This window comes from Elephantulus edwardii, unplaced genomic scaffold, assembly GCF_000299155.1.
Source record: "Elephantulus edwardii isolate Elephantulus edwardi_28Jun2011 unplaced genomic scaffold, EleEdw1.0 scaffold00005, whole genome shotgun sequence".
NCBI classification, from domain to species: Eukaryota; Metazoa; Chordata; class Mammalia; order Macroscelidea; family Macroscelididae; genus Elephantulus; species Elephantulus edwardii.
Window position 1 is genome coordinate 22,190,675 of NW_006399755.1, and position 24,409 is coordinate 22,215,083.

Genomic DNA, 24,409 nt, shown 5'->3' on the forward strand with positions numbered 1-24,409 from the left:
TCCTCTAGCAGGTTTTTGTTTTGTTTTGTTTTTTCCACTTAAAGGGAGAGACTGAAGGTAATATTTGGTTTTCATGGACTGATTTCAATTTTCTTCAATTTTAATTTGAACTTGCTTTTTAGTAATTAATGGTCTGTTCCACTGACCTTGTTTTGACTACATACGTCGAGCTTCTCTACCATTTCTTTCCACAACTTTAGTCACTCGAGTTCCTGTGTAGTCCATATTGCGGGGTTCATGTGTCTTTTAAATCATTAGTTGACAAAATTAAAATAATAAATAAATAAAAAAGGAGATGAGGTAGATAAAGTACTTAATACAGAAGAGCAGGCAGGATGAGGGTGTGTGTTAGGGGGTGACGAAGAGTAGAGTTGAGGTTAGTTTGTTGACATTGTGATAACAGACATAGATAGGTGGAAATTAATTAATTTTATGAAAAACAGTGTGGATAAGGGAGTGTGTGTGGCTTAGCATGAATAAAGCACAGGTGGTGCTTTATATAAAAAGACATATATATAATTATATATATATAAATAGATATAAAATATAAAAAGATATGTAAAATATATATAAAGATATATAAAAATATAAGAAGAGATATAAAAAGATATATAAAAAGATTTATAAAAATATATATAAAAATATATATTATATATATATATACACATATCTCGCATAGGTGGTTATATGTCAATAACAAAAAGTGGAGCAGGGGGATGGAAATTTAAAAAAAGAAAAAAGAAAACATAGAGGAATCCAGAAACTAGGCGTAGGGCTGGAGAAATGAAGCAGCCAGTGGCTAAGTGCAAAAGTTCGCCGTTCTCAGAGCAGGGGCGCTCCGGTCCCTGGGACACCCCAGAGAGACCCCTAACCTGCCTCCCTTGCCCTCCCCTTCTCGCCTTCGCGCGCGGGAGCCCTCACCTGCACGCCGCTGCAGCGTGGGCGCCTTCTGGACCCCTGGATCGCCTACGGAGGACACTATTGCACTTCACAGCTTCAACGTCCTGCCTCCGACTTGAGTCTGCGGCCTCTCGCTCACGCCTTCTTGCCTCCTCTGCTGGTCGCCAGGGTGACCTCAAACAGCGCCCTCAGCCCGCTTGCGCTGGACTGGGCTCTTGTGTGGTCTTCTCTGCCCCCACAGATGTAAAAGGATTTCATCACCAACCCAGGCCTAAACCCAGCAGCGCCCTCAGGTGACCGAGAACCGAGAGTCATTTATCCTATAGGGAGGAGGACTTGGGGACTCAACAAGCCACCACTAGAATTGTTCTTCAGACCCTCTTTCTCCGAGATAACAGAAACAGGGGCGGGAATTGCTGGGATTTCTCAAGACAGGAAACTCTAGGCACAGGAAGAAAGTAAACAACTCCTCTTCTCTGGCTGCTTAACATTGCTTTCCACCCCTCACCCAACATATGGGAATAGAGGATTGATTTATGTGCTAAATTTTGGCAAACAATTTTAGTTTTATTTAGTTATCTCAACAACTATCTCAAAAGAACTATTCTCCGTTAGCAGATTCTGAAAACAGAGATTCTAAGGCATTAAATAATAAGTCACATCACTAGAACTCACTGTCCTTAATTCTAGTACATTACAATTTATTTCCTCCCTCCGTAATACTTTCATTAAGATTGCTTTGCAACTCAATAAAGTTGAGACATTTTGAAGTGATGTGTTGTATGAGATTGGTACCTCTTTACCTTTATTCCACCCTAGCTAGGGACTAGTCTTCCCCAAATGGAAAATAAAATCAAACGACCTTTTGTAGAACTTGAGGGTTGAAAAATAATGCCACAAGCATGTGGCTGAGGAGTTCTACTGGGGCTGTTGCCAAGGCACTTGGCTCCTAAGCAAAAGGTCAGTGATTTAAATCCTCCAGTATGGTTCCAGGACAAAGATGAGATGGTCAGCTTTTGCCTTGGAAAGACTAACGAGCACTTCTACTCTGTCCTAAAGTAATTATGCATCAGAATCTACTTGATTGCAGTGAATTTGGTTGGTTTTGTTAAGCAGCTTGCCTAGCACATGGCCTGTGAGGAGTGCTTGATCATGGTAGCCATGTGAGGTTTATAAAAGAGGAAAGCCATTAAAATTTCCTGATCAATCTCAATCTCAATGTTCTATAAGAACAGCAAAGGGCTGCTAATTGAAGATCTGCTGCACACTATGTTGTGTTTAGGCTGTGGTTACTGGATTGTTGTTAGGTGCCATGCAGTGAGCTTTGACTCAAAGCAACTCTCTGAACAATAGACCAAAACCTTGCCTTGCCCTGCACCATTGCGAAGCTCACGCCCTGCTCAAGTCCATTGTTGCTGTCACTGTGTCAGTTCCTCTCTTTAATTCGCTTTCACTGATCCTCTACTTTTCCCAGTATGATTTTTTTTTTTCTCATTGATTGGCTTCTCCACACAGTATGCCCAAACTATGTGAGAAAGACTTTAACCATCTTTTCCTCTAAGGAGCATCCTTGTTACTCTGCCTTCAAGACAGACTTGTTTGTTCTTTTGGCAATTGAAGGTATAGACAGTACTCTTCGCCAACACCACAATTTAAAGGCATCAATTATTCTTTGGTCTTTATTCATTGTTCAACTTATGCATGCATACAAAGCAATTAAAAATGCCATGCGCTATGTAGCAGCCAATAAATATTCTCATTTAATCTTTGAGTTGATTCTTAGTCGTGGTTACCACGATGTTAGAGAGTAGAATTGCTGCACAGGGTTTTCTGGGTCATAATCTTTATGGAAGCTGATTATGAAGGCTTTCACCTGCAGCTTTGCTAGGTGGGTTGAAACTGCCAACATTTGGGTTAGTAGGCGAGTGCCACTCTTAAGATATAGAATATAATAGCTTTATTTTATGTCAGATAAGGAAATAGGCAATCACTGAGTGGATTTCTTAGTTCCATCGTTATAGAACTGAGACTTCTCTGACTAAAACCTTTGGGCTATGCCAACACTTTGCCCACTATCCCACCCTAAACATACAATTAAGCTTTCTAGACACTTGAACATTTTAAGAGACTAGCACTAAAAAAAGGTTTACAATTAAATTTATTTGTATAGTTTTCATTTATTTTCCAGAAAAAAACCCCACATTTAGGTAAGTAACACTTAGCTCATCTTGTTCGTATGTATAGAATGAAAATTTGTTTTGAAATGGGAACTTGAGTCGCAGTAATGTGCCATAATAAATAATTGCATATTTAAGATTTTGTGAAATGGGTGATCAGGAAAATTATGAAGGAAAAGTTATAAAAATCATTATATACAAAAAGGTGATATACACACTTTTTCTAACCTATAAGGCAAGTAACATTACATGTTCTCATGATTATCTTCAACAAGTCAATACTACACATTCATGTTATCATTGACCAGCACAAATCTTTGCTAGCATCCTATGAAGGCAACAAGTCTTCACTTCTTTTGCTGGGTTTTTCACGAGCACAGAAGAGAAGCAGTAAAGCTTTCATCACAGATGAAGCAGTAACAGCGATCAGAACAAAGTATATTCTGTTGAATTGCATACCGAGGGGGAAAAGGTCAGGCATTGCTATTTTGACTAAATTTTTGAGACACACTTGAGTATCTTAATCCACAATTCTTTTAATTATTATTTATCCAAAAATGTTTTGTTAATGTTTATACTCAATAAAAGATAATTGATTTTTATTTTTTGCTGCATAGATCACAAGGAATTTGAAGTAGATATTACTAACAAGTACACACTAACAGCCTTTCCTTAAGGAGGACAATTGACATCCTTTAGCTTTAGAAAGAACAAACTTTCCATTAGAGATTCTTTGTCGCTTATTGTTAAAGCACATGCTAAACAAAAGAAAAGGAAAAATAATTAATCCTTACATTGTCTGCATTAGGCATGAAGAAAAAAAATGGACCATTTCATTCATTCATTCATAGACACTTTTTCCTATGCAAAATGAAAAATAAAAAGTCTTTTCAATTGAAACACAGTAATGTTCACATAGCCAAATCCATAAATCATTACTTGATTTGTAGTGAATTCCTGTTTTTAGATATGATTAGCTCATCATCACATCAACACTGGGCTTTTTCAGGAACAATTACTCAGTAGCAATTTTCAACTTTAGATACAGAGATCAGGGGCGCAGGATGAGGGAAAGAGGAAAGCAGGGGTTGGAGATGGGTGGGAGAGGCCAGAAAGGAGCCCGTCATTCTCTTGGATATCCATTTAACACAGTAAGAACTAAAAAGAATGAAGAAAAAACTAAATATCAACCTGCAAAATCCATACAATGTAAATGTGAATCACTCTAGCAACTGACAACAATAACAAATCTAGTTTTGGACCTTGTGACAGTCAGTGGCTTCTATGATAAGTCATTTGGTGTATTATTTAAAATCGTTTAAAATGATGATTTTTACATGAATAACATGAAACTTTAGTTTTACCAAAACCAAATTAAAATATCAATGACACCATATAAAACAGAATGAGCAAGATGAAGTTAACGCTGGCAAGATCTACTCATTGAATAGATAATCTAAAATCCCAAATAGCTTATGATCTGACTCATACACTCTAAATGAATGAAAAATGGAACTATATTTAGAGAATCTGTTTTACAGGAACTTTGTTGATTTTGTGTAAAAACAACTAACTTGCAAAATAAAGAACTGTGGAATGATAAGTAACTGAGCGTGGAGTTCAGTAAAACTAAAGTGAAATGGTGCATGCTTTCCATGTGACTTATAGCAAGTGTATTGAAAAGTACTGTCAGTACTCTTCCATTGTGGTTCATTTTCTTAAAGCTACTTAATAGAACATTCTCAAAAACTGTATGTTCACAAGCATTAGTTTCACACTGGAAAGAATTTGGAGCATCTCCAATAAATAGGAATCTCAAGGTACTGGTCATAACCGTAGGTCTTAAAATGAAATTTTAAAATTGAAAATAATTTTATTGATTTATTTTTAATACCTTAATTAAGTGAACTAAAAGACACTAAGTTTAAAATAGATGGCAATTCATTTGACATGGAGGAAATTCACTCAAAGTGAAAACTCAAAAGCAAATTTTCAAAACATTCCTAGGTATATGATTTAGATTGAGAAAACATAAAACGGCATTACAAAATTTTCCATTTTTTATAAGGTGTCTTGGGAAAAAATCTTATTCTAATGGAATTGCTTTCTTAAACATCACTAAAATGTTACTTGTTGTGAATAATAAAAAAGATGAGACTTGTATAGAACCATTTGATCTCAAATCACAGTGAAAAGTCATGAGAACTGGTAACTCTAAATATAATGGGAGTAAAATTAGAAGACAGATGAATGCAAGTGCCCTTTTCTCTTTTGAACATAAAATAACATGTGGAGATTTATCTGCTTCCTGTTGAAATATCATTTTTTCTAGAAGGTTGAAGATATATTTAGGGAAGACAATGCTCTCTTCCAAAGACAGAACAATCAGAATGACTATAAGTTGAAGCTAGGAATAAGGTTATTTAGGATACTGACTGGATGTTAAACCTGTGGAACAATAAGAGGTGTGAATATGGCTCTAAGCTTTTTGACATTCTTTCAAAAAGGACATTTAGATTTTAATTAGATATTAAAATATCACTCTAGCCTGAAGAAGATGACAAGTTATCAAAATGACACAGAGAGTCTTTTGAAGAAGATAAAAAAGGAGAAGCTTAGATGAATTTCTATATCATTTTCTCTCAATACATTCCACAGACAAAAATTTACCTAATGGCTACTCATGTTTAATTCATGAGCAAGAGAATTACATTTAAATGTTGTTTGCAAAATGAAGGAAAACACTAAAATAGCAGAAAATACATAACACAGCCTCAAGAAATAAGTGCACCCTGGAAAGGGTGTAGGGTGGGTGGCGAAGACGGAATTTTTTTAATAATAACTTGTTGTTGTTGTTGTTATGTGCTGTCGAGTCGCCTGCGACTCATAGCGACCCTATGTACAACAGCCCTAAACTCCGCTCTGTCCTGCGCCAATCGTACTGTCTCTGATAATAATAACTGAAAATAATAACTTAGTTATGCTGAATTTCCAGTCTAAATTGAGAGGTTATATCTTCATTTTGATCTTATAAAAATCATACTTACATCTTTTAAAAATTGCTGATCAGGATAGAGTATGGTGAAATGAATACATTTAGACTGGGAATTTGCTAGAATGCACTAAACTTTTGGCAAAGAAAAACTTGATCATACACACAAAATACACACATACCTACACACAGATTCATGTTCACTTGACAGCTGCATACTATGCTATTTTGCTCTATTGCCATTAACTATCTATGGTTATTTTGAAAACACATTGAAAAATAAAAGTGATTGGTGCAACTCTTTTGAAGTCTATGTTTGTAAAGTTTCTATTTAAAAATCTTACAAAATAAAATAAGATCAACTCCCAAGTTTGAAGTTTGTGTGTTCCTTACAAAGACTGGGACTTTTTCAGCACTGAGTATTTGGAAGGGATGACAGTTAGCAACTCTGCTACTTCAGATCTTTAAAGATAATGAAAAAAAAGATTTAAGTATGGAAATGAGAGAATGCATTCCAGGCCCTTTGAGATAAAGATCGTTTATCAGAATCAAGGAAATGATAGCAATTTTCCCAGAAAATGACCTTTTTTTCTTAAAAATTAGAGGAAATTAGTTATTGGCATAAAAATAGTGTTCAGTTTATAGTTTAAATGTGATCTCACATCTAACAAGTACATAAGAGATCTACCAGGGCAGTGTTTTCAAGTTATTAGTACTTGTCAAAATAAATATTCTCATACCCTATCCAGAGATTGGGTGGCTGAGACGAAATTACTGTCCTCTTTTAGTAATAATACAAATAGTCCACAAACCACCCTTGGAGAATCATTCTTTCCAACAGCTTTGTTATTGGAGTTGTCCTTATTTGACTACTAATTTTTAAAACTGTCCTTTAACTTGATATTCAAATAGAACATGTTGCTGTTGTTAAGGGACGTCAAGTGGCTTCAACTCATAGCTGCAATAGCTCTGAAACCTGCTCTATCCTGTGCCAACCTCATTGTCTCTAACACCACCCGCCATTACCCTGTCACTGAGTCAACAGGACGCTGTTGTTGTTGTTGTTGTTGTTGTGTACCATTGAGTCAGAATCCTCCAGGGGGGTTTCAGAGGCAGTTAATCAATCCCACAGGAGTAGACTGCCCATTCTCCTGCGGAGCAGCTGGTGGCCTCAAACTGCGTGCGTTGGGGACTGCAGCACAACTCCTTGCTACTAGGCCACCAGAGCTCCATTTTCTCCAACACATATCCACCCCATTACACCAGTCACTGAGTCAACAGGACATAGATAGTAAAATAAAGAAAAATAGTTTTTGAAGGATGGATGGAAATGGGAATCACGGGGTGAGAGTAAGAAGAGAGCTGTTACAACGTGAGCTTGTGATGAACATACTAAAATGTGTTTGAATGATTGACTAGAAAGCCAATTTGGTTTGTAAACTTTCACTCAAAGCAAAAGTTAAAACAACAGAGTTTATTTCCCAGGAAACAAACAAACAAACAAATAAAACCAGGTCAATGGGCTCTCTATAGTCAAAACAACTGGCTATTTTCAGCTGTGTCCCTTTGGGCAATTAAATCTGACTAAACATTAATGCCATTATTAGGGGGGCAGTGAGAAGAATGATAGTGCCTTACAACTTTGGGGTGAATATAATGATAAAATGAATTGCCAATCTTTCAAGTGAATGGTACACTGTAAGCAATTAAGTAGGGATGTTTGTATATGTTTGTGTTGGAACTGACCCATAGTTGACCCTTCTGTGGGTTTTCAGAGGCAATTGCAGGGGCGTATAATTACATGGGGGAAGATTATCTTTCTCTCTCCAAGCTGCTGGTGGATTAGAACCTCATGCCTTCAGGATTGCAGCACAGCTCCTTGCCACTAGGCCACCAGAGCTCTCTAAGCAGTCAAGTAACTATGCATTTTTATTGTGTATGATTAAGGTCATCAGAATCAGTACAGTCACGGAACTTTGGAATTGGAAGAAACTTCATTGCTAATTTATTTGTGACATTAGTTTCTTAACTGGTTCTTAGGAGCTCAGGTTAACCTGCCGGAGAAGCCACTCATTGCTTTGATAATGTTTTAGTGAAGAGGATTCCACAGGAAATTTTATGTTCAAAAAGCCTTTTCTTAATAGAAACAATCCAGTTCCAACTCCTCATTTTAAATATGAGAAACGAAAATGGTAGACAATTTGCCCAAGGTCATACAACAAGAATTAGGGGACAAGTCACACAGCAATAGCTGATATACACATTTACTGGCTTCTTAGAAAAAGATTAAAAATTAAACTGCGTAAAATTATGGCCTGAAACATTTTGTGATTTGTGATTAAGTGGAAATATATAAAATTAAACAACAAGTTTTCTTTCTGAGGGGTTCCTCAAAACTATTTGAAATGTGAGACACTCTTTATTTCCTGGTGAAATATATTCCCAAATACCATACATGGAATTATCATTTCGCATATGGCATAGACAAGGAGAAACTTTAAAAAATAGTTACAAATTCACTCTTAATAGCTATATATTTAAATTAAGATAAAATTCTGATTAATTCTTCATAAGAATTTATTTTTTAAAAGTCATGAAAATATTTATTTGAAAAGAAAACATAATTTCCACATTGTTGATAAAAAGCAGTATCAGTTATACTTGTTTATTCTTGCTAGAGTAGAACCTCTTTCTAAATTATAATGTGTAGGAACTGATATTCTATTAATCCCTGGGACTGAAATTCATCTTCTTCTGAACGAATTACTTTGCTTTTTCTGATGCAGGGTGTTAAACCTGCCTTAATGTTTCTTTGATTACTGAGACACTTGGTATAGGGTAACTTATTGAACCTGAATTCTCATTATACTGTTCTACAGATACAAGAGATAAAACTTGCAAGATTAAAGGGGTTGTACAATTTGATGGGGGTTGGTGTGTGAGGGAATTTGGAGGAATCTGATCTAGAAAACAATGTATTCGAATTTTCTAAGTAAACCAGTATAATTTAAAAAAAAAAACATAAAAAAACGTGTAAGATTATAAAGAAACAAAATAAAGTTAAAAGTTTAAATCCCTAATGTGAGCTTGTTATTATTTGAAGGGATATGTTCTTTATTGATGCTCTTGTTCTTCAAGGTTTAATAATTTGAAGTTGTTACTTGTATTCTGCTTGTTTGTTTCCTAAAAACGGATTAAGAAATAATGAGATGTTTTCATGTTTTAAAATTTAGTTTCTGGAAACATTTGAATAATGTTGGGGGTATCATAATCTGTTTTCAATTATTTTTACAATATTGACAAAATTTATTCTTAAGGGGAAACACCCAAATAGTTTAAATATGAATTAATTCTTTAACTATACAAAACAAAATATAAAGATCAAGACATGAGAACCAGTAATATATATATATATATATATTTTAATATGGTTTGTGTTAATATTCAATTGTTCATGAATTGATTATCTAGAAACACATTTTTATATTCATATGCTAGACAGTTCTCAATTTTCTACTGCTCAATTACAGTTGGAGTTGTTGTTGTTATGTGCCTTTGGGTCAGCATTGACTAGGAGCTGAGCCTCCAGTGGGTTTTTAGAGACTATCAATTGTATGATAGGGGACTGACCACCTTTCTCCTTTAAAGCATCTTGGGGGTCTGAATTGCCTGCCTTTGGCTTTGTAAGTCAATGCCTTATCTACTACTAATCCATCCTAATGGAACTTTAAAAAGTTTAGACCTTTAATTCTGGCTTAAAAACAATTGCATATTCTAAAAGTGAGTATGTTATTTTATTAAAAAATAAAAAAATCAACCCATACTTCTTTAGGATGTCAATTATTGAAAGTTTGTTGGAATAGAGAGATTTTTTTTCTCCAAGGTAAAACAAATTGTTTTGAACGTCTTCTTGGACACATGAACTCATTATGGAGTACAAATATGAATTTAAAATTTCCACTATAAACTATTTCCAATCATATTCTTATTTTAAAAGTAAGATTTATAAAATGTAATTTGATTCCAAAATTTAAAGTGCTAGAAGTTCTTAGTAAAACATGGATAAATATAAAATAAAATTTAGCAACTGATGATAAATCTGACAACTCGAGAGTTTAGTTATTTAATTATAGATAGGTGCCATGGAATTGGGTCTGACTCATCGTGACCCTAAGAACAATAGAATAGAACACTATCTGGTTCTGTTCTGTCTTCACAATACTTGCTGACCGAACCCAATGCTGTAGTCACTGTGTCATCTGATCTTGTTGATGGTCTTCCTATTTTCATTGACTCTCTTCCAAGGTTGATATCTTTTCCCAAGTACTTGTCCCTTTTGATAACATGTCTAAAGGGCATGAGACAAAGTCTTACATTTTTGCTTTTAAGAGCTACACTTCTTTCAAGATGTATGTTTGTTCTTCCGGCAGTCCATGCTATATTCAGTATTCTTTGACAACAACATAATTCAAAAGCATCAGTTCTTCTTTAGATCTAATCCATTAACCAGTTTTTGTATTCATATGAGAAGACGAAAAATACCAATGCTTGAGTCAGACATCTTTGTTTTTTAACACTTTGAAAATTTTTGTTTTTGAAGGAGATTTTCCCAGTCTAATACATCCACTGATTTCTTGACTGCTGCTTCCATGGTATTGATTGTGAATCCAGGTAAAATGAAATCCAGTTACTTAATAGCGTAACCTGAAACAGGAATTTGTTTATGTTCATAATATGTTCCATGATTAAAGGAAGACTAATGTTTCCAGATGTGAAGGTAGGAAGGTTTCACAACTGGGACCCTGGAGAAATACTTCTCTCTGAACATCTCTTCAAGGACATGGACAGAGTGATTACAGTTTTTGTTTTGCATTGCAACAGCGAAATCATAACATAATTTTCTAAGAACTCTTTCCTTGATTCCCCAAGAATGGCAGATTTACAATTAGAAACAATGGAGATTAATAAAAAATATTGTTTATCCAATATGAAGTTTATTGCACAATACATGTGGATAGAATTAATTAATAAAGTTTTTTGTTTTCTCTCTCAATTTATATAAATGATGACAATTAAAATTATCCTATTGTATCTAACCAGAGGACTAATTTTTTTTTTCTCTCTTGAGACTCTTGCTTTCAGTATTTTGAGACCTCTGGGAGAAGAGTGACACATGAAGTATTATTCTTTTGTGTTGGATGAGAATAGCCATTAATTAAGAGAGATGGTGCAAAAATTGTTAACCTGTGTGGCTACTGAAATCTTGAAATCTTAAAAATCCCAGTTTTGGTTTTAGGCTATTAATTCATTAATCTCCACATCTGCTAAGCTGTAAAGAAAGGGAGATGTAGTTAAGATTCCAGCATCTTCTTTTCTCTTGATTATAATTTCATATACTTAAACTTTAAATATGAATTGCTTTCCCTTTTTACACAAGTTATAAAAATAAGAGGCCCTGTTTACACAGTTTGCATTTTTATGAAATTTGCAGTTGAAAAAAAAGCGTTTTAAAAAGTGGTAATGCTTCTCTTTGAATATGCTGTAACCTTAGAATTTTTTTTCTGAAAGTTTCTGAATTTAAACCCACTAAACATTTGAAGATAGAAGTTTTATTTAGCACTAGAGTAAGACATACTAAGGACTGAATAAAATGTTAAGATTTTGTTTTCTGGTTCCACTTAATTTTCTTTGTATGTGGCACCCCCTTTATGACAACTATCAATATTATATTTAAATTTTATATATTGACAAAATGCAATCTACCTCTGTAAGCATTGTGCCATTCAACAGTACTACGATTAAATTTACATACCACAGTTTAAATTACATCCATTTCAGGAATGGTAAAATGCTAAAACTCAAGTATCTAACTGTCTTACTGGAATGAGTACAATTTACAAATACAATAATTACATTTTAAAACCATTAACAATATTACACCTAGAAGTAAATACTGTATGACTGGTTGTCATGGTATTGGATGAGGGAAACCATTGCTGAAAGTCTTTCATGTTTCCAGCAGCTATATCCCAAGTGCAGAATTTGGTTTGTTTTCATCAAACCAAAAGGAAAACCTGGTTCTTATATGACAGTCCTCTGTTACAGGAATCTTCTGAATCTTTGCATAACATTTTATTAGTTATCTGCCAAGTACTTTCCTGCAAAACACAATGGCATATTCACAAGTTAATCTGTCAATTCAATAATGCAATTAGTATATGTGACAAATCTATTCCCCCATCTTACCCCTGGAAGCCAAATACTGTTTACTTATGCAGAATAATACACATATAAATAACATAAAGTTTTAAAAATTTTCAACTCACATTGAATAGTTTGTAGATGTTTGAGTTTTGGCTAGAATAGGTTGGGTGATACAGTCCCGAACATGAGACCCCAAGTTGATACACAAGGGATGATTATATTATATGACCAATTTTGGAAAGTGAAAATAATATTACTAATAATTACACTAGTGTAATACGTTTACACTCCAGGAATTATCCCAACAAATAACCACAAAGATAAATACAGAGTACTGAGAGATGTGGAGAAATCTGGATTTGTTCGTGCTTTATTCCCAGAAAGAAAACTAGAAGTTTCTGGTTTTGTTCTTTCTCCTTCCTAAATTTTTGAAAGTTACAACTTTATTGTGTGCACTTGTTTAGGTTGATTTATGACCTCTGGAAATCCACTGAGAGGTCAGATACAAGTGTGTTCCAATTTGATAGTACTAAGTTTGAGTTTATTTATTCTTACTGAAAAACAGCTAAGGTATCATTATCTTTGCAAATGAAATCAACAAGATATCTCACTCACTTACCTGCAGCAAATCTTTTCTTGATGAGTGAAAATCGATATCCTGCTCCAACTAGTTCAATATCACAGCCAGAAAGGGTGCTTCCTTCACTTGTGAACTGCACAACCAATGGGGAAGGTTTGCTTGGACCATCAGATAACTGGAACCTCGCCAACAAAGAACCTACTCCTAAAAGGGAACATTGTGACAAGATGACAGTTAAAAAGATGCTCCTGAATTGAACGTGGATTTTTTATTCAAATGTTAACTCACAAGATCTAACAGAAATAATATATGTTTTACTATAAAAATGGTGATGAGTAAAAATTACCATTAAATATCACCAAGAGGCAGTCGTCAGAACAGAGCAGGGAAACACTGCATGGTTCAAAATTGGGAAGGGCATACGGCAGGGATGTGTCCTGTCTGTCTCCATACCTTTTCAACCTGTATGCAGAACAGATTATTCAGGAGGCTGGGCTCTATGAGGAGAAATGTGATGTCAAGATTGGTGGAAGATCTATCAACAATCTGTGTTATGCAGATGACACAACCCTGCTTGCTGAAACTGAGGAAGACCTGAAGCACTTGCTGCAGAGGGTCAAGGACTGCAGCCTTCAATATGGATTGAGGCTCAATGTCAAGAAGACAAAGATTATCACCACTGGACCAACTGGCAGCATCAGTATGGATGGTGAAGAGATTGAAATTGAGATTGTTCACAGCTTTAGTTTGCTTGGCTCCACAGTCAACACTCTTGGCACCAGTAGCCAGGAAACTAAAAGATGTATTGCCATGGGAAAGTCTGCTGTTAGGGACCTCTCCAAAGTACTGAAGAGCAATGGTGTCTCTCTGGAGACTAAGGTGCATCTAATACAGGCCATAGTCTTTGCTATCACTTGTTATGCATCAGAGAGTTGGACAGCGACTAAGAAGGATAGAAGGAGAATTGATGCCTTTGGGCTATGGTACTGGAGAAGAGTATTGAGGGTATGATGGGCTGCTAGGAAAATAGATTCATCCTGGAAAGGGTTAAACTGGGCTGCTCCTTGGAGGGAAGGATTCTGAGGCTTCTTCTAATATACTTTGGACATGCTGTAAGGAGGGACTGATCCTTGAAGAGGGGCATCATGCTTGGAAGGGTGGAGGGACAGTGCAGGAGGGGAAGGCCCTCTATGAGGTGGATTGATTCAGTGACTGGGGCAATCAGGATGGGTGTATCGGAGACAGTGTGATTGCACAGGACAGAGCAGAGTTTAGAGCTGTTATACATAGGGTTGCTATGAGTTGCAAGCGACTTGATGGCACATAACAATAACAACAACATTATGAAGTATGAACAACTTTTGTTTTGTACGCCGCCCAAGTGTAATTCAGCAAGATGTTACATCAAAATGTGTGAGGAAGGTCCTATAATGGCCAGTTAAGTTCCAGCAAATAATTATTATCCTAGGAATGTGAAATGAGGTACAGGATCTATATAGGATAAATCACCTTATTAAAGACTCTTTTCTGCATAAAGGATGACATGTTGGGTATGGAGTGCTGAGAATGGATAGAAAATAAAGACGTAATGATTCAGATTTGGAGGTTTCACTGACAAATTATTTACTTGTGTTAACTGAAATTAGTAAATGTAAAAATGAAGTTAAATATTTTACTCCTTTGTAGTGATTAAGTGTATTTTGTTTAGTATTGGCTAGTAACTAAAGGTGACTTGATCTTTCCATTCTACATAAGACTGGGTTTGTGACAACATTACCTCCATTTTCAGACTTCTGAGAGATATCAGGAATCTTCCACAATATCCTCTGCTGTTCAGCATTCCTAAAAAAGAAAATGAAGGATAAAAAGAAAACAAAGGAGTTTTGCATGAAAACAAAAACGTAAGAATTTTTGCTTAATGGATGCTAGATATATTGTACGGATAGTAGTATAAAAAATTGATCTTGAAAATTTTACTACAATTAAAAAAATACAAATTTAAATAAATAAAAAGATAAATGAAAAATATATTTATTCATTCTAAATTTATATAATATAATTATATCCCTTGCCTTTCTTTATTGCAACTAGCCACACAATGGTGGATGAACATTAAAAAATATAGCGTATTTTAAAAAAATCTACTTTGGCATATTCTGACCAATAATATTGAAACAATAGATGGAAAGTACTAGAAAATTGACTCAAGTAACTTAAATTGGGATTATGACACATGGATGATGTGCATTTGTTAAAATCCTCTATTTTTTACTTGTGACAATTTTATGTGAAAACCAGTGTGTTCTCTGAGAACAAATGTTTTTAAAAGATTATAGATGCAACTGGTACTCTGTACCTTCCTTCTCTAATGTGCTTTTTTATAGTACTATGATTAGAAAAAAACCCCAATTTTCTGTTCTAGGCTCCCTTGCAGTTAGATCCCTACATACAAAGTCAAGTCAACTCAATTAATTGTCGTTGAGTTGGGCCCTACTCATAGCTGACCCTCAGATGGGTTTCCAAGGCTGTAAATAATGTGGAAGGAGACTGCCAATCTTTGTCCCACAGAATGGCTGGTGGATTTGAACAGCTGAAGTGTGGCCTTTGTGTTAGTAGTGCAACTCCTATGGGCTATGCCACCAAAGATATTTGGGTTCCATTAATGCTCTGGTGGCCTAGTAGCAGGAAGCTGCACTGCAATTTCAAAGGCACATGGCTCGAATCCACTAGCTGTCATGGGTGGGAGGATGAGCAATCTCCCTCCGTGCAATGAACTGCCTCTGAAACCCCACCAGAGGGTCGGTTGCTTGAGATTTAAAGATGGAAAGAAGCAGAGGTTATTTTCCTAGAGGTTTTTCTCTGCTGATCTAGTTGGTATGTGGGATTTTCTATACCAGTGCTCCAGTTCCGTGCACGCTGCAGTTTTATGAGTGCTGAGAAGCAGTTAAGGAGGTGCCAGGAGGTGCTTTCTTATCCTGAGGTCACGGTTACAGTGTTTGGCTCTTGAATTAAATGTTTCCACTGGCAGCTTTCTCATTTCTCTCCTTCCTGGCAGTGTTGGAGGCAGCAGCTCTCGTGGTGAACCACTTCTGTGGTGTTATGGAAATATTCCAGAAGATCCAGCTGAAAGCCTCCTCCTCAAGTACTTCCACTAGGTTTGCAAGCATCTAAGTCTCTATGTTAAATCATTTGCTGCTTGAAATAACTATAGCGGATTCTGCTTCCTGCCCTGAACCCTGACACACAGGAGTGCTGTGATTTCTTCTAAGAAGACAGGGATGTCTTTGATGACAAGAATGGGGTAACCGTGGTGTCTCCTTACCAGACTGCTGGAGGGAGCACAGCCTGAAGCTTGGTGACTCCTCCATCTATGGGGACCAGAAACTGCACGTTGTTGAGGGCCACAGCCGTCGTCATCGCATCTGTATTGTATTTGTAATCTATCCGTAGGTCTGTGCTGGCAGGCTCGCAGCGCCAGTTCACTGCCAGGTTCAGAGGTGTGGACTGAATACCCTGGGCAGATACCTTGTCAAATGATAGGAAAGAGAATATAGAAACCTGGATCATTAATTAGAAACAAACTAAAAAATCTATCTTGATAGGAAAGTTCTTAGACATCACATATTTCATAATGTTGTATATTCTGCTTTACAAAGGGGCTCTCAGTAAAAATCACTTGGAAGAGAACTATAAGAGAGATGATAGTTTAAGGAAAAGTGTTATGGATTAAAAACATGAAGCAATTAAAATGTCTATGGCATTTTACAGTGAACCTTACATCAATGAGGGAGGTGGAAGAGCACAGTGGTTAGGAGCTGAGGTTCTGGAGCTAGGGGTGGAGCTCTGTGTTGGACAAGTCACTGCCGAGCCTCAATTATATCCTTCTTTTCCAACAGCGCACCATCATAATGATATTTAGCCATGCAGCTGTCATAAAATCTAAAGGAGATATTTTATGCAAAATATGCAGAACAGTGTGTAACACATGGCAAGCAACCTACTTTACTATGACTTGGAAGTGACTTGTTAACAATAGACTCAGTTTCTGCTTTGTTAATATTGTTAAAGGTTCTTAGATGACACTAATGGTTAAGCACTGCACTACTAACAAAAGTTTGGTTGTTGAGCTCACTCAGAGGGGCACTGGAAGAAAGGCTTGGCCATCTGCTAACAAAAGGTCCTATCCACCCCTCTCATGGAATCAGTCCTGTCTGGTGGGTTTCCTAGGGTGTAAGTCACATGGGAGAAGACTGCCCATCTTTCTCCCTTGGAGTAAGTGGTAGCTTGGGAGTGTCAATGTATTGGTAAGCACAATACACTGCACAGCCCCCTAACCAGAGCTCCTTTCCTAAAGGTCAGAGATGTGAAAACCCCATGCAGCATGGTTCTGAGCTAAAACATGGTTTTGCTGTGAGTTGGAATTGACTTGACAATAATTGGAACAGTAACATTATTACTGTATTTGTCCATTACAGCAAAGCAAGGAATTAGACAAAGTTGGCTATTGATATTTGCCCAAGTAAGGATTTAAGCCAGGGTTATATCTAGAAATGCTATATTTTACTGGCTATAGAACTTTATACAATCAATGATTTATTCATTGCAAATAAATTTTATAAAAAATGCAAATGGCTACTATGCAAAAAGACCACACCTCACCTGATGGTATACACAAGAATCAGAAAGATTATATCTGTGGAAAAATCATTAGAGAAGCTCAGTATCTGCTGTGAAAGCTAAGCCAGGTGCCTATTGTGGAACAGAGCATCAACTATTAAAATACAAGTTCAAGCTGAAGCTAAAGAAAATCAAATCAAATCCACAAGAACCAAAATTTGACCTGAAGTCTATCTGGTATTAACTTAATAACCATCTCAAGAACAGGGTTGAGGCTTTGGACATTAATGAATGAAGACTAGATGAGCTGTGGGAGGATATCATCAATGAAGAATGAAAAACATCATTCATTACAAAGACTGAGGAGGTAGAAAAGAATGACTTGGATGTCAGTAGAAACTCTGAGTATTGTACTAGATCACCAAGAAGCCAAAAGCAAAAGGAAGAAATCAAGAAGTCAAGGAGATGAACAGAAGATATCAAAACACAGCCTTTCAAGACAAAGCTAAGTATTATAATGAAATGTGCAAAAAGCTGGAGTGAGAGAATCAAAAGGGAACTACTTGCTTGGCATTTCTTAAGCTGAAGGAACTGAAGAACAAATTAAAGCAGTAGTTGCAATTCTTAAAGATGCTACTAGCAGAATATTGAATGATCTGGGATGCATAAAAAAAAAGATAGAAGAAGCACACAGAGTCATTATACTAAAAAAAAAATTGGATGATACAGAAGAATTACATGAAACCACACATGACAAAGAGGCAATGGTTATGAAGAAGGAAGTTCAAGCTTCTCTGAAGGAATTGGCAGAAAACAAGGCCCCAAGAATTGATGGAATACCAATTAACATATTTCAACAAACAGACACTGCCTTGGATATGGTCATCAACTTGTACCCGGAAATCTGGAGGACAGTTGCCTAACCAACTAACTAGCAGAGTTCCATATTTATTCTCATTTCAAAAAAAGATGACCTGACAGAGTGTTAAAATTATCAAAAAATATCACTGATATCACATGCAAGCAAAATCCTGAAGATTATCCAAAAATGACTGAAACAATACATTGACAGAGAACTACCATAAATACAAGCTGGGTTTAGAAGAGGCCAGGGTGCTAGGGACATCTTAGCTGAAAGCAGAGAGTACTAGAGGAATGTCTATCTGTGTACCTTTGACTATGCAAAGGCATTTGATTGTGTGTATCACAATAAACAGTGGCTAATCTTGGGAAGAATGGGAACCCCAGAACACTTAATTGTGCTTATTTAAAACCTATACTTGGACCAGGAAGCAGTTGTCAGAACCGTACAAGGAAACACAGCATGGTTCAAAATGAGGAAAGGAGAGTCTCCATACTTTTTCAATATATATGTAGAACAGGTCATTTGGTAGGGTGGACTTTATGAGGAGGAATGTGCATCAGGATTGGAGGAAGACTCATCAACAACCTGCATTATGCCATCTGGCAACCTTGCTTGCCGAGACCTGAAGGAGGACCTGAAGCATTTGCTGCAAAAGATCAAGGATGGCAGTCACCAACACAGATTGAAGCTCAACATCAAGAAGACAATAATTCTCACCACTGGGCCAATTGGTAGCATCATGATAGACAGAGTATAGATTGAGATCGTTAACAATTTTAACTTGCTTCATTCCACAATCAACACTCTTTGGCACTAGCAGTAAGGAATTATAAAGATGAGTTTCATTGAGAAAATCTGCTGTTAGAAACCTCTCCAAAGTATTGAAGAGCAAGGATGTCAGTCTGAAGGCTAAGCTGCATCTGATCCAAGCCATGATCATTGCAATTACTTGCTATGCATCAGAGAGTAGGACAATGACTAAGGATGACAGAAGAAGAATTGATGCCTTTGAGTTATGGTGCTGGAGAAGAGTATTAGAACATGCCATGGACTACAAAGAGAACTACCAGCTCTGTCCTGGAAAGGACAAAACCAAGTTTCTTCCTGGAAACAAAGATTTTGGAGCTCTGTCTCACATACTTTGCCAAGACGGACTGGTCCCTGGAGAAGGACATCATGCTTGGAAGAGCGGAGGAATGGCTCAGGAGAAACAGCCCCTGGATGAGATGGATTGACACAGTGTCTGGGGTAAAGGGGTCAGGTGTGTCAGAGACAGTGAGATTGGCTCAGGATAGGGCAAGGTTCTGAGCTATTGTATATAGGGTTGCTATGAGTGACAAGTGACTGGATGGCACATAATAACAACACTACTATCTTGGAAATTTATTATTCTGCTTAGAATAAAAAGTAGCTTGAAGGTTGTATTTAGAATTGATAGTGAATTTTACCAAGAAAAAGTCAGGTTTAAAGAATCAACAGAAACTGACTTCATGGAAAGATATTATCAGTCAGAATTCTGGGCATCATAGAGAAAATATGACAATGCTGTAACTGCTCAATCAATAATTATGAGTGAAAACTGATCTGGAGGAGAATCACAAGCATACACAGACACAGACACAGACACACACTGCAGGGCTGTGTGGGCAGCATTCTTGTCCTTGGGTTTTAATCAAGGATATAAGGTTTGCTGATTTTGAAGAATATAAATATCTACTGGCCTAGAAATACCTGCACATACGGACACCACAGGGAAGGGTCCTGAGGGCAGGTTGAACTCATAGGGCAGGAGAGGCTGATACAGAAGGAAGCTTAGGAATGGGTTATTTATGTTGCTGTTCTTATAATGGAATTGACTTAGAGTTGACCCTGCAGTGGGTTTCTGTTATTATGGGAGGAGACTGCCCATTTCTCTTTTATAAAATAGGTGTTTTTGAACTGCCTGTCTTTGGATTGGCAGTTCAACTCTTTGTTGTTGTTATCACGGATTGTCTTAAAGTCAAGCACAACTCCTAATGACCCTATGGACAAAAGGCTTGAAGCCCCTCTACAACTGTCGACATTTATCTAAGTTCCTGTCCACTTCCTAAATAACATGACTCCAGAAACCCTATGATCAACGCTTTACTAGTTAGATTACCAGAGCTCCCAAAATATTTCCAGATAATTTAAAATTAATAAATCCAAAACTTCACTGCCATCAAATCAGTTATAACTCATTGTAGGACAGGGTAGAAATGTCCCTTAGGCTGCAAGTCCCTTCCAAGGCTGTAAGTCTTTATGGCAGCAGCAGAAGTAGCTGGTGAATTTGAACTATCAATCTTTTGGTTAGTAGTCCAGTGTTTAACCAATTACACTTCCAGAACTGCTAAACTAATAATACATATAAATTTTCTAGTCACTAAGCTTCATAGACTCACTATGACTATTAGCTGACTTCATAGCACACAACAATAACAACAACCTTCAGTTAGTTATTTAAGCTTTTAATATTCATTTAATTTACAAGGGAACTCAGGAGGCAAAAGTTTGTAAGGAATTATTCTGCTAAATCCAAGGCTTTGTAGTTCAGTCTACCAGTAGCTCAAAGGGAAAATGCTGAACACTCTCCTTCCATGCAATTTACATGCTTGGAAACCCAAGAGAGGGTCAACAACGAGTCAGTTTCAACTCCTTAACATTGAGAATTATAAATTATGAACTTTAAATACAGTTATGTGTTGTATAACATTTGTTCAAATAATATTATGAGTGCATTTATGTTCTTGGTTCTAAAAGATTACAACAGAGTTCAGAAATATGCATTAAAACTGCCAGGAAATAGCCTATCATTACTGTTGAGTTAGAACCTCCAGTAGGTTTGCAGAGGTTGTAAACTGGACAGGCAGAGATTGTCTATCTTCTCCGGCAGAGAAGCTGGTGGATTTGAGCCACATGACTTTGGGTTATCAGTACAACATCAAATTCACTAGGCCACCAAATCCTTCTAGGAGAACAGAATATAGTGGCTGTAACTGCAAAGCAGTACCGGTCTGCTTTTATGAATCACTGTATTTACCTCACATTTTTAATCTAAACAGCCTTTGGGAGGCTGATTTGTTAACTATAGTCTGCATCCACACTGGGCATTCACAGCATAGGGGACTGTGTAATACAGAGTTTACAAAACACCCAAACCATATGCTGTCCTATTTTATAGAACCTATTAAGGATATTAAGCAATGCATGACTATAATATCAATGTTACTTTACTTCTGTTTCTATTGTTATACTTTCAAACATAAATTTGTAATGTAAGAACCTGATCATATCAATACGCTTACCTGATATTTGAGCATGTCCACATTATAATAAGTAGCTTGGGGTTTTTGTTCAGATACTTTCTTTAGATGAGTCATCAAATTTGGCATATTTACCCAGAATTCCTTGTTATTGGCATCACTTTGGGTATTATCACTATTCAATTGGGAAGAAAAAAAAGTTTAAGTAGCATCTTAGAACAAATAAAACAAACTAAATAAGAAGCAAATGGTTATCTAAAGTCAATATCCATCTTTGACAATTCTTACAGAGATTATTTTATTAAAAGTAACGTGGTTTCAGTATAAATACAATTCTGAATGGCATTATGCCACGTTAATAGATTAATACCAATAGGGAGCTATTGTACTGTTATAAATCTCAGTGAGTACACACTTAATTAACCAATCATGATGATAATTGGTTGCTTTAAAGAGTGATTTATTAACCCAAACTTAATAGTCTTTATACATCATCAAATGTTTCTTCTGAATTAGTTAATGCAATTAAAGAGCCAAGAACATTGATATTCTTTTTAATGGAATTGACTAGTAGATTTGTAAAAGTTGCAGAGTTACATACTTTGACCAAATGAAAACATCTGACGCAACCATTAACTAATGAGAAAAAGACAATCTTAAAATTACTATGGAGCTCTGGTGGCCTAATGGCAAGGAGCTGTGCTGCAATACCCAAGGCACACGTTTCAAGGCCACCAGCTACTCCGCAGGAGAAGGATGGGTAATCTCTTCCTGTGCACTTAAACCACCTCTGAAAACCTTCTGGAGGGTCAGCTATGCGTCAGTTCAGACACTATGGTACACAACAACAACAACACACTGTCTTTTGAACATTGTTGTTGTTAGGTGCTGTCAAGTCAAGGATTACTCAGAGAGACCCTATGAACAGTCATTCTGAAACCTGCCCTCTTCTATGCCATCCTCCTCACTGCCGAGACACTAGAGGCCATTGCTGAAGTCACAGTGTCAATCCATCTCATTGAGGGTCTTCCTTTCCTCCTCTGCCCCTCCATCTTACCAGTCATGGTGTCTCTTTCTAAGGAATAGTCTCACCTAGCTACATGTCTAAAGTATCAAAAAGGAAGCTTGGTCATTCTTGCATCCAGGGAACACTCTGGCTGCACCCTTTCCAGGATGTATTTTTTTGGAGGTATTTTTGGCATTCATGAGATATTCAGTACTCTTTTCTAACACCACAACTATAAAGCATAGACAATATTAAATACAATATAGAGAAATCTTAGAAAGGCACTTCATTTAGAAGGTGATCCTGGAATTTAAATGATGATGATGATGATGATGATGATAATAATAATAATAATAATAATAATTAGTAATAACAATGGTAATTATCATAGGGAAATAGAGCAAATTCTTGCACCAAAGAGTCACATTACTAGGAGAATCATCTGTTTTGCTCAAAGGCCTATCCACAGACTCTTACAGTCCATCTTGTAAATGCTTGTCCTTAGTGTCAAAAGCATTGAGAAGACAGAGTACAAAGCATCTGCTCACTTCCTACATAATGAGGAAACTGATTAAGTAATTTGATAACTATTTACTCATGTTTTATTTTCAGAATATCCTATATAATCCAATAGTTGTTATGGATTTGTGCTAAAAATAGAACATACCACAGACATCTACTTATGTTTTATCGACTATGAAAAGACACTGGATTGTGTGTATTTTAATATTATGGATAACATTGAGAAGAATCTCAGAATAGTTAACTGTGTTAATGTAGAACCTGCACATAGATCAAGAAGCAGGCACCAAAATAGAGCAAGGAGATACTGTAGGGAATCAGAAAATCATCGGAGAAGCTGGATTATGTGAAGAACAATGTAGCATCAAGATTAGAGGAAGACTCATCAACAACCTGTGCCACACAGATGACACAACCTTCTTAGATAAAAGTGAAGATGGGATGAAGCACTTACTGATAAGCCTGAATGATTATTATTGACGTCAGTGTTTATTATACTTCAGCAATAATAGACATCCTCACAACTAGATCCCCTAAGCAACCTCCTGATAAGTGGCCAAAAGACTGAAGTTGAAAAGAATTCAACTTTACAAGACTCCACGATCAACACCCATGTAAGTAACAGTGAAGAAATCAAAGGCTGTGCTGCATTGTGTAAATCTGCTGTCAAGAACCTCTTTAAAGTGTTAAGGAGGGATGATTTCTATTTAAAGACTAAGGTGCACCTGACTCAGATAGGGTATTTTCAATTGCTCCACATGCATGTGCAAACTGGACAATGAATAAGCAAGACCAAAGAGGAATTGATGTCTTTGAATTACGAAGTTGGAGAAGAGTACTGAATATTTCATGGTCTGCCAAAAGAACAAAAAAAATTAGCTTGGGGGAAGTCCAACCAGAAGACTTCTTAGAGGGAAGAATGGTGAGGCTCTGCCTTACATTCTTTGGATGTGCAGTCAGGAGGGGCTAGTCCTTGTAAAAGGCCATCATGCTTTGAAAAGTAAAGGGTTGGTAGGGGAGAGGGAGATCATGAAGAAGATAGAGTGACATAGTGACTCCACAATGGGCTTAAGCACAGCATAGATTGTATAGATGGTGCAGAATTGGGTAAGATTCCAATCTGTCACACAAGGGTTGCTGTAAGTCAGAGTTGATGTGATGGCACTTCACAGCTACAAGAAATACTTTCTGCTGAGTGAGGTATCTCAGTCACAAAGGGACAAATGCTATATGGTGCCACTGTTGTAGAATGAGGCTGGCATTGG

The 24,409-nt window shown here is 36.6% G+C and overlaps 1 protein-coding gene across 5 annotated transcripts in view; it reads right to left on the reverse strand.

Moving 5' to 3' along the window:
* Positions 1-10,744: 10,744 nt before the first annotated feature.
* Positions 10,745-24,409, reverse strand: part of SGIP1 (SH3-domain GRB2-like (endophilin) interacting protein 1) — a 329,295-nt gene continuing 315,630 nt past the window's right edge. For 3 of the 5 annotated variants that reach the window (XM_006879756.1, XM_006879754.1, XM_006879753.1), the window contains 5 exons: positions 21,659-21,791; positions 16,176-16,378; positions 14,631-14,695; positions 12,893-13,057; positions 10,745-12,227 (listed from right to left, as the gene is read on the reverse strand). In XM_006879756.1, coding sequence (XP_006879818.1) covers positions 12,205-12,227; positions 12,893-13,057; positions 14,631-14,695; positions 16,176-16,378; positions 21,659-21,791 — 589 coding nt within the window. In that variant the 3' untranslated portion in view covers positions 10,745-12,204. The remainder of the gene's footprint in view (positions 12,228-12,892; positions 13,058-14,630; positions 14,696-16,175; positions 16,379-21,658; positions 21,792-24,409) is intronic. The other 2 variants (XM_006879755.1, XM_006879757.1) reach the window with 2 other exon arrangements.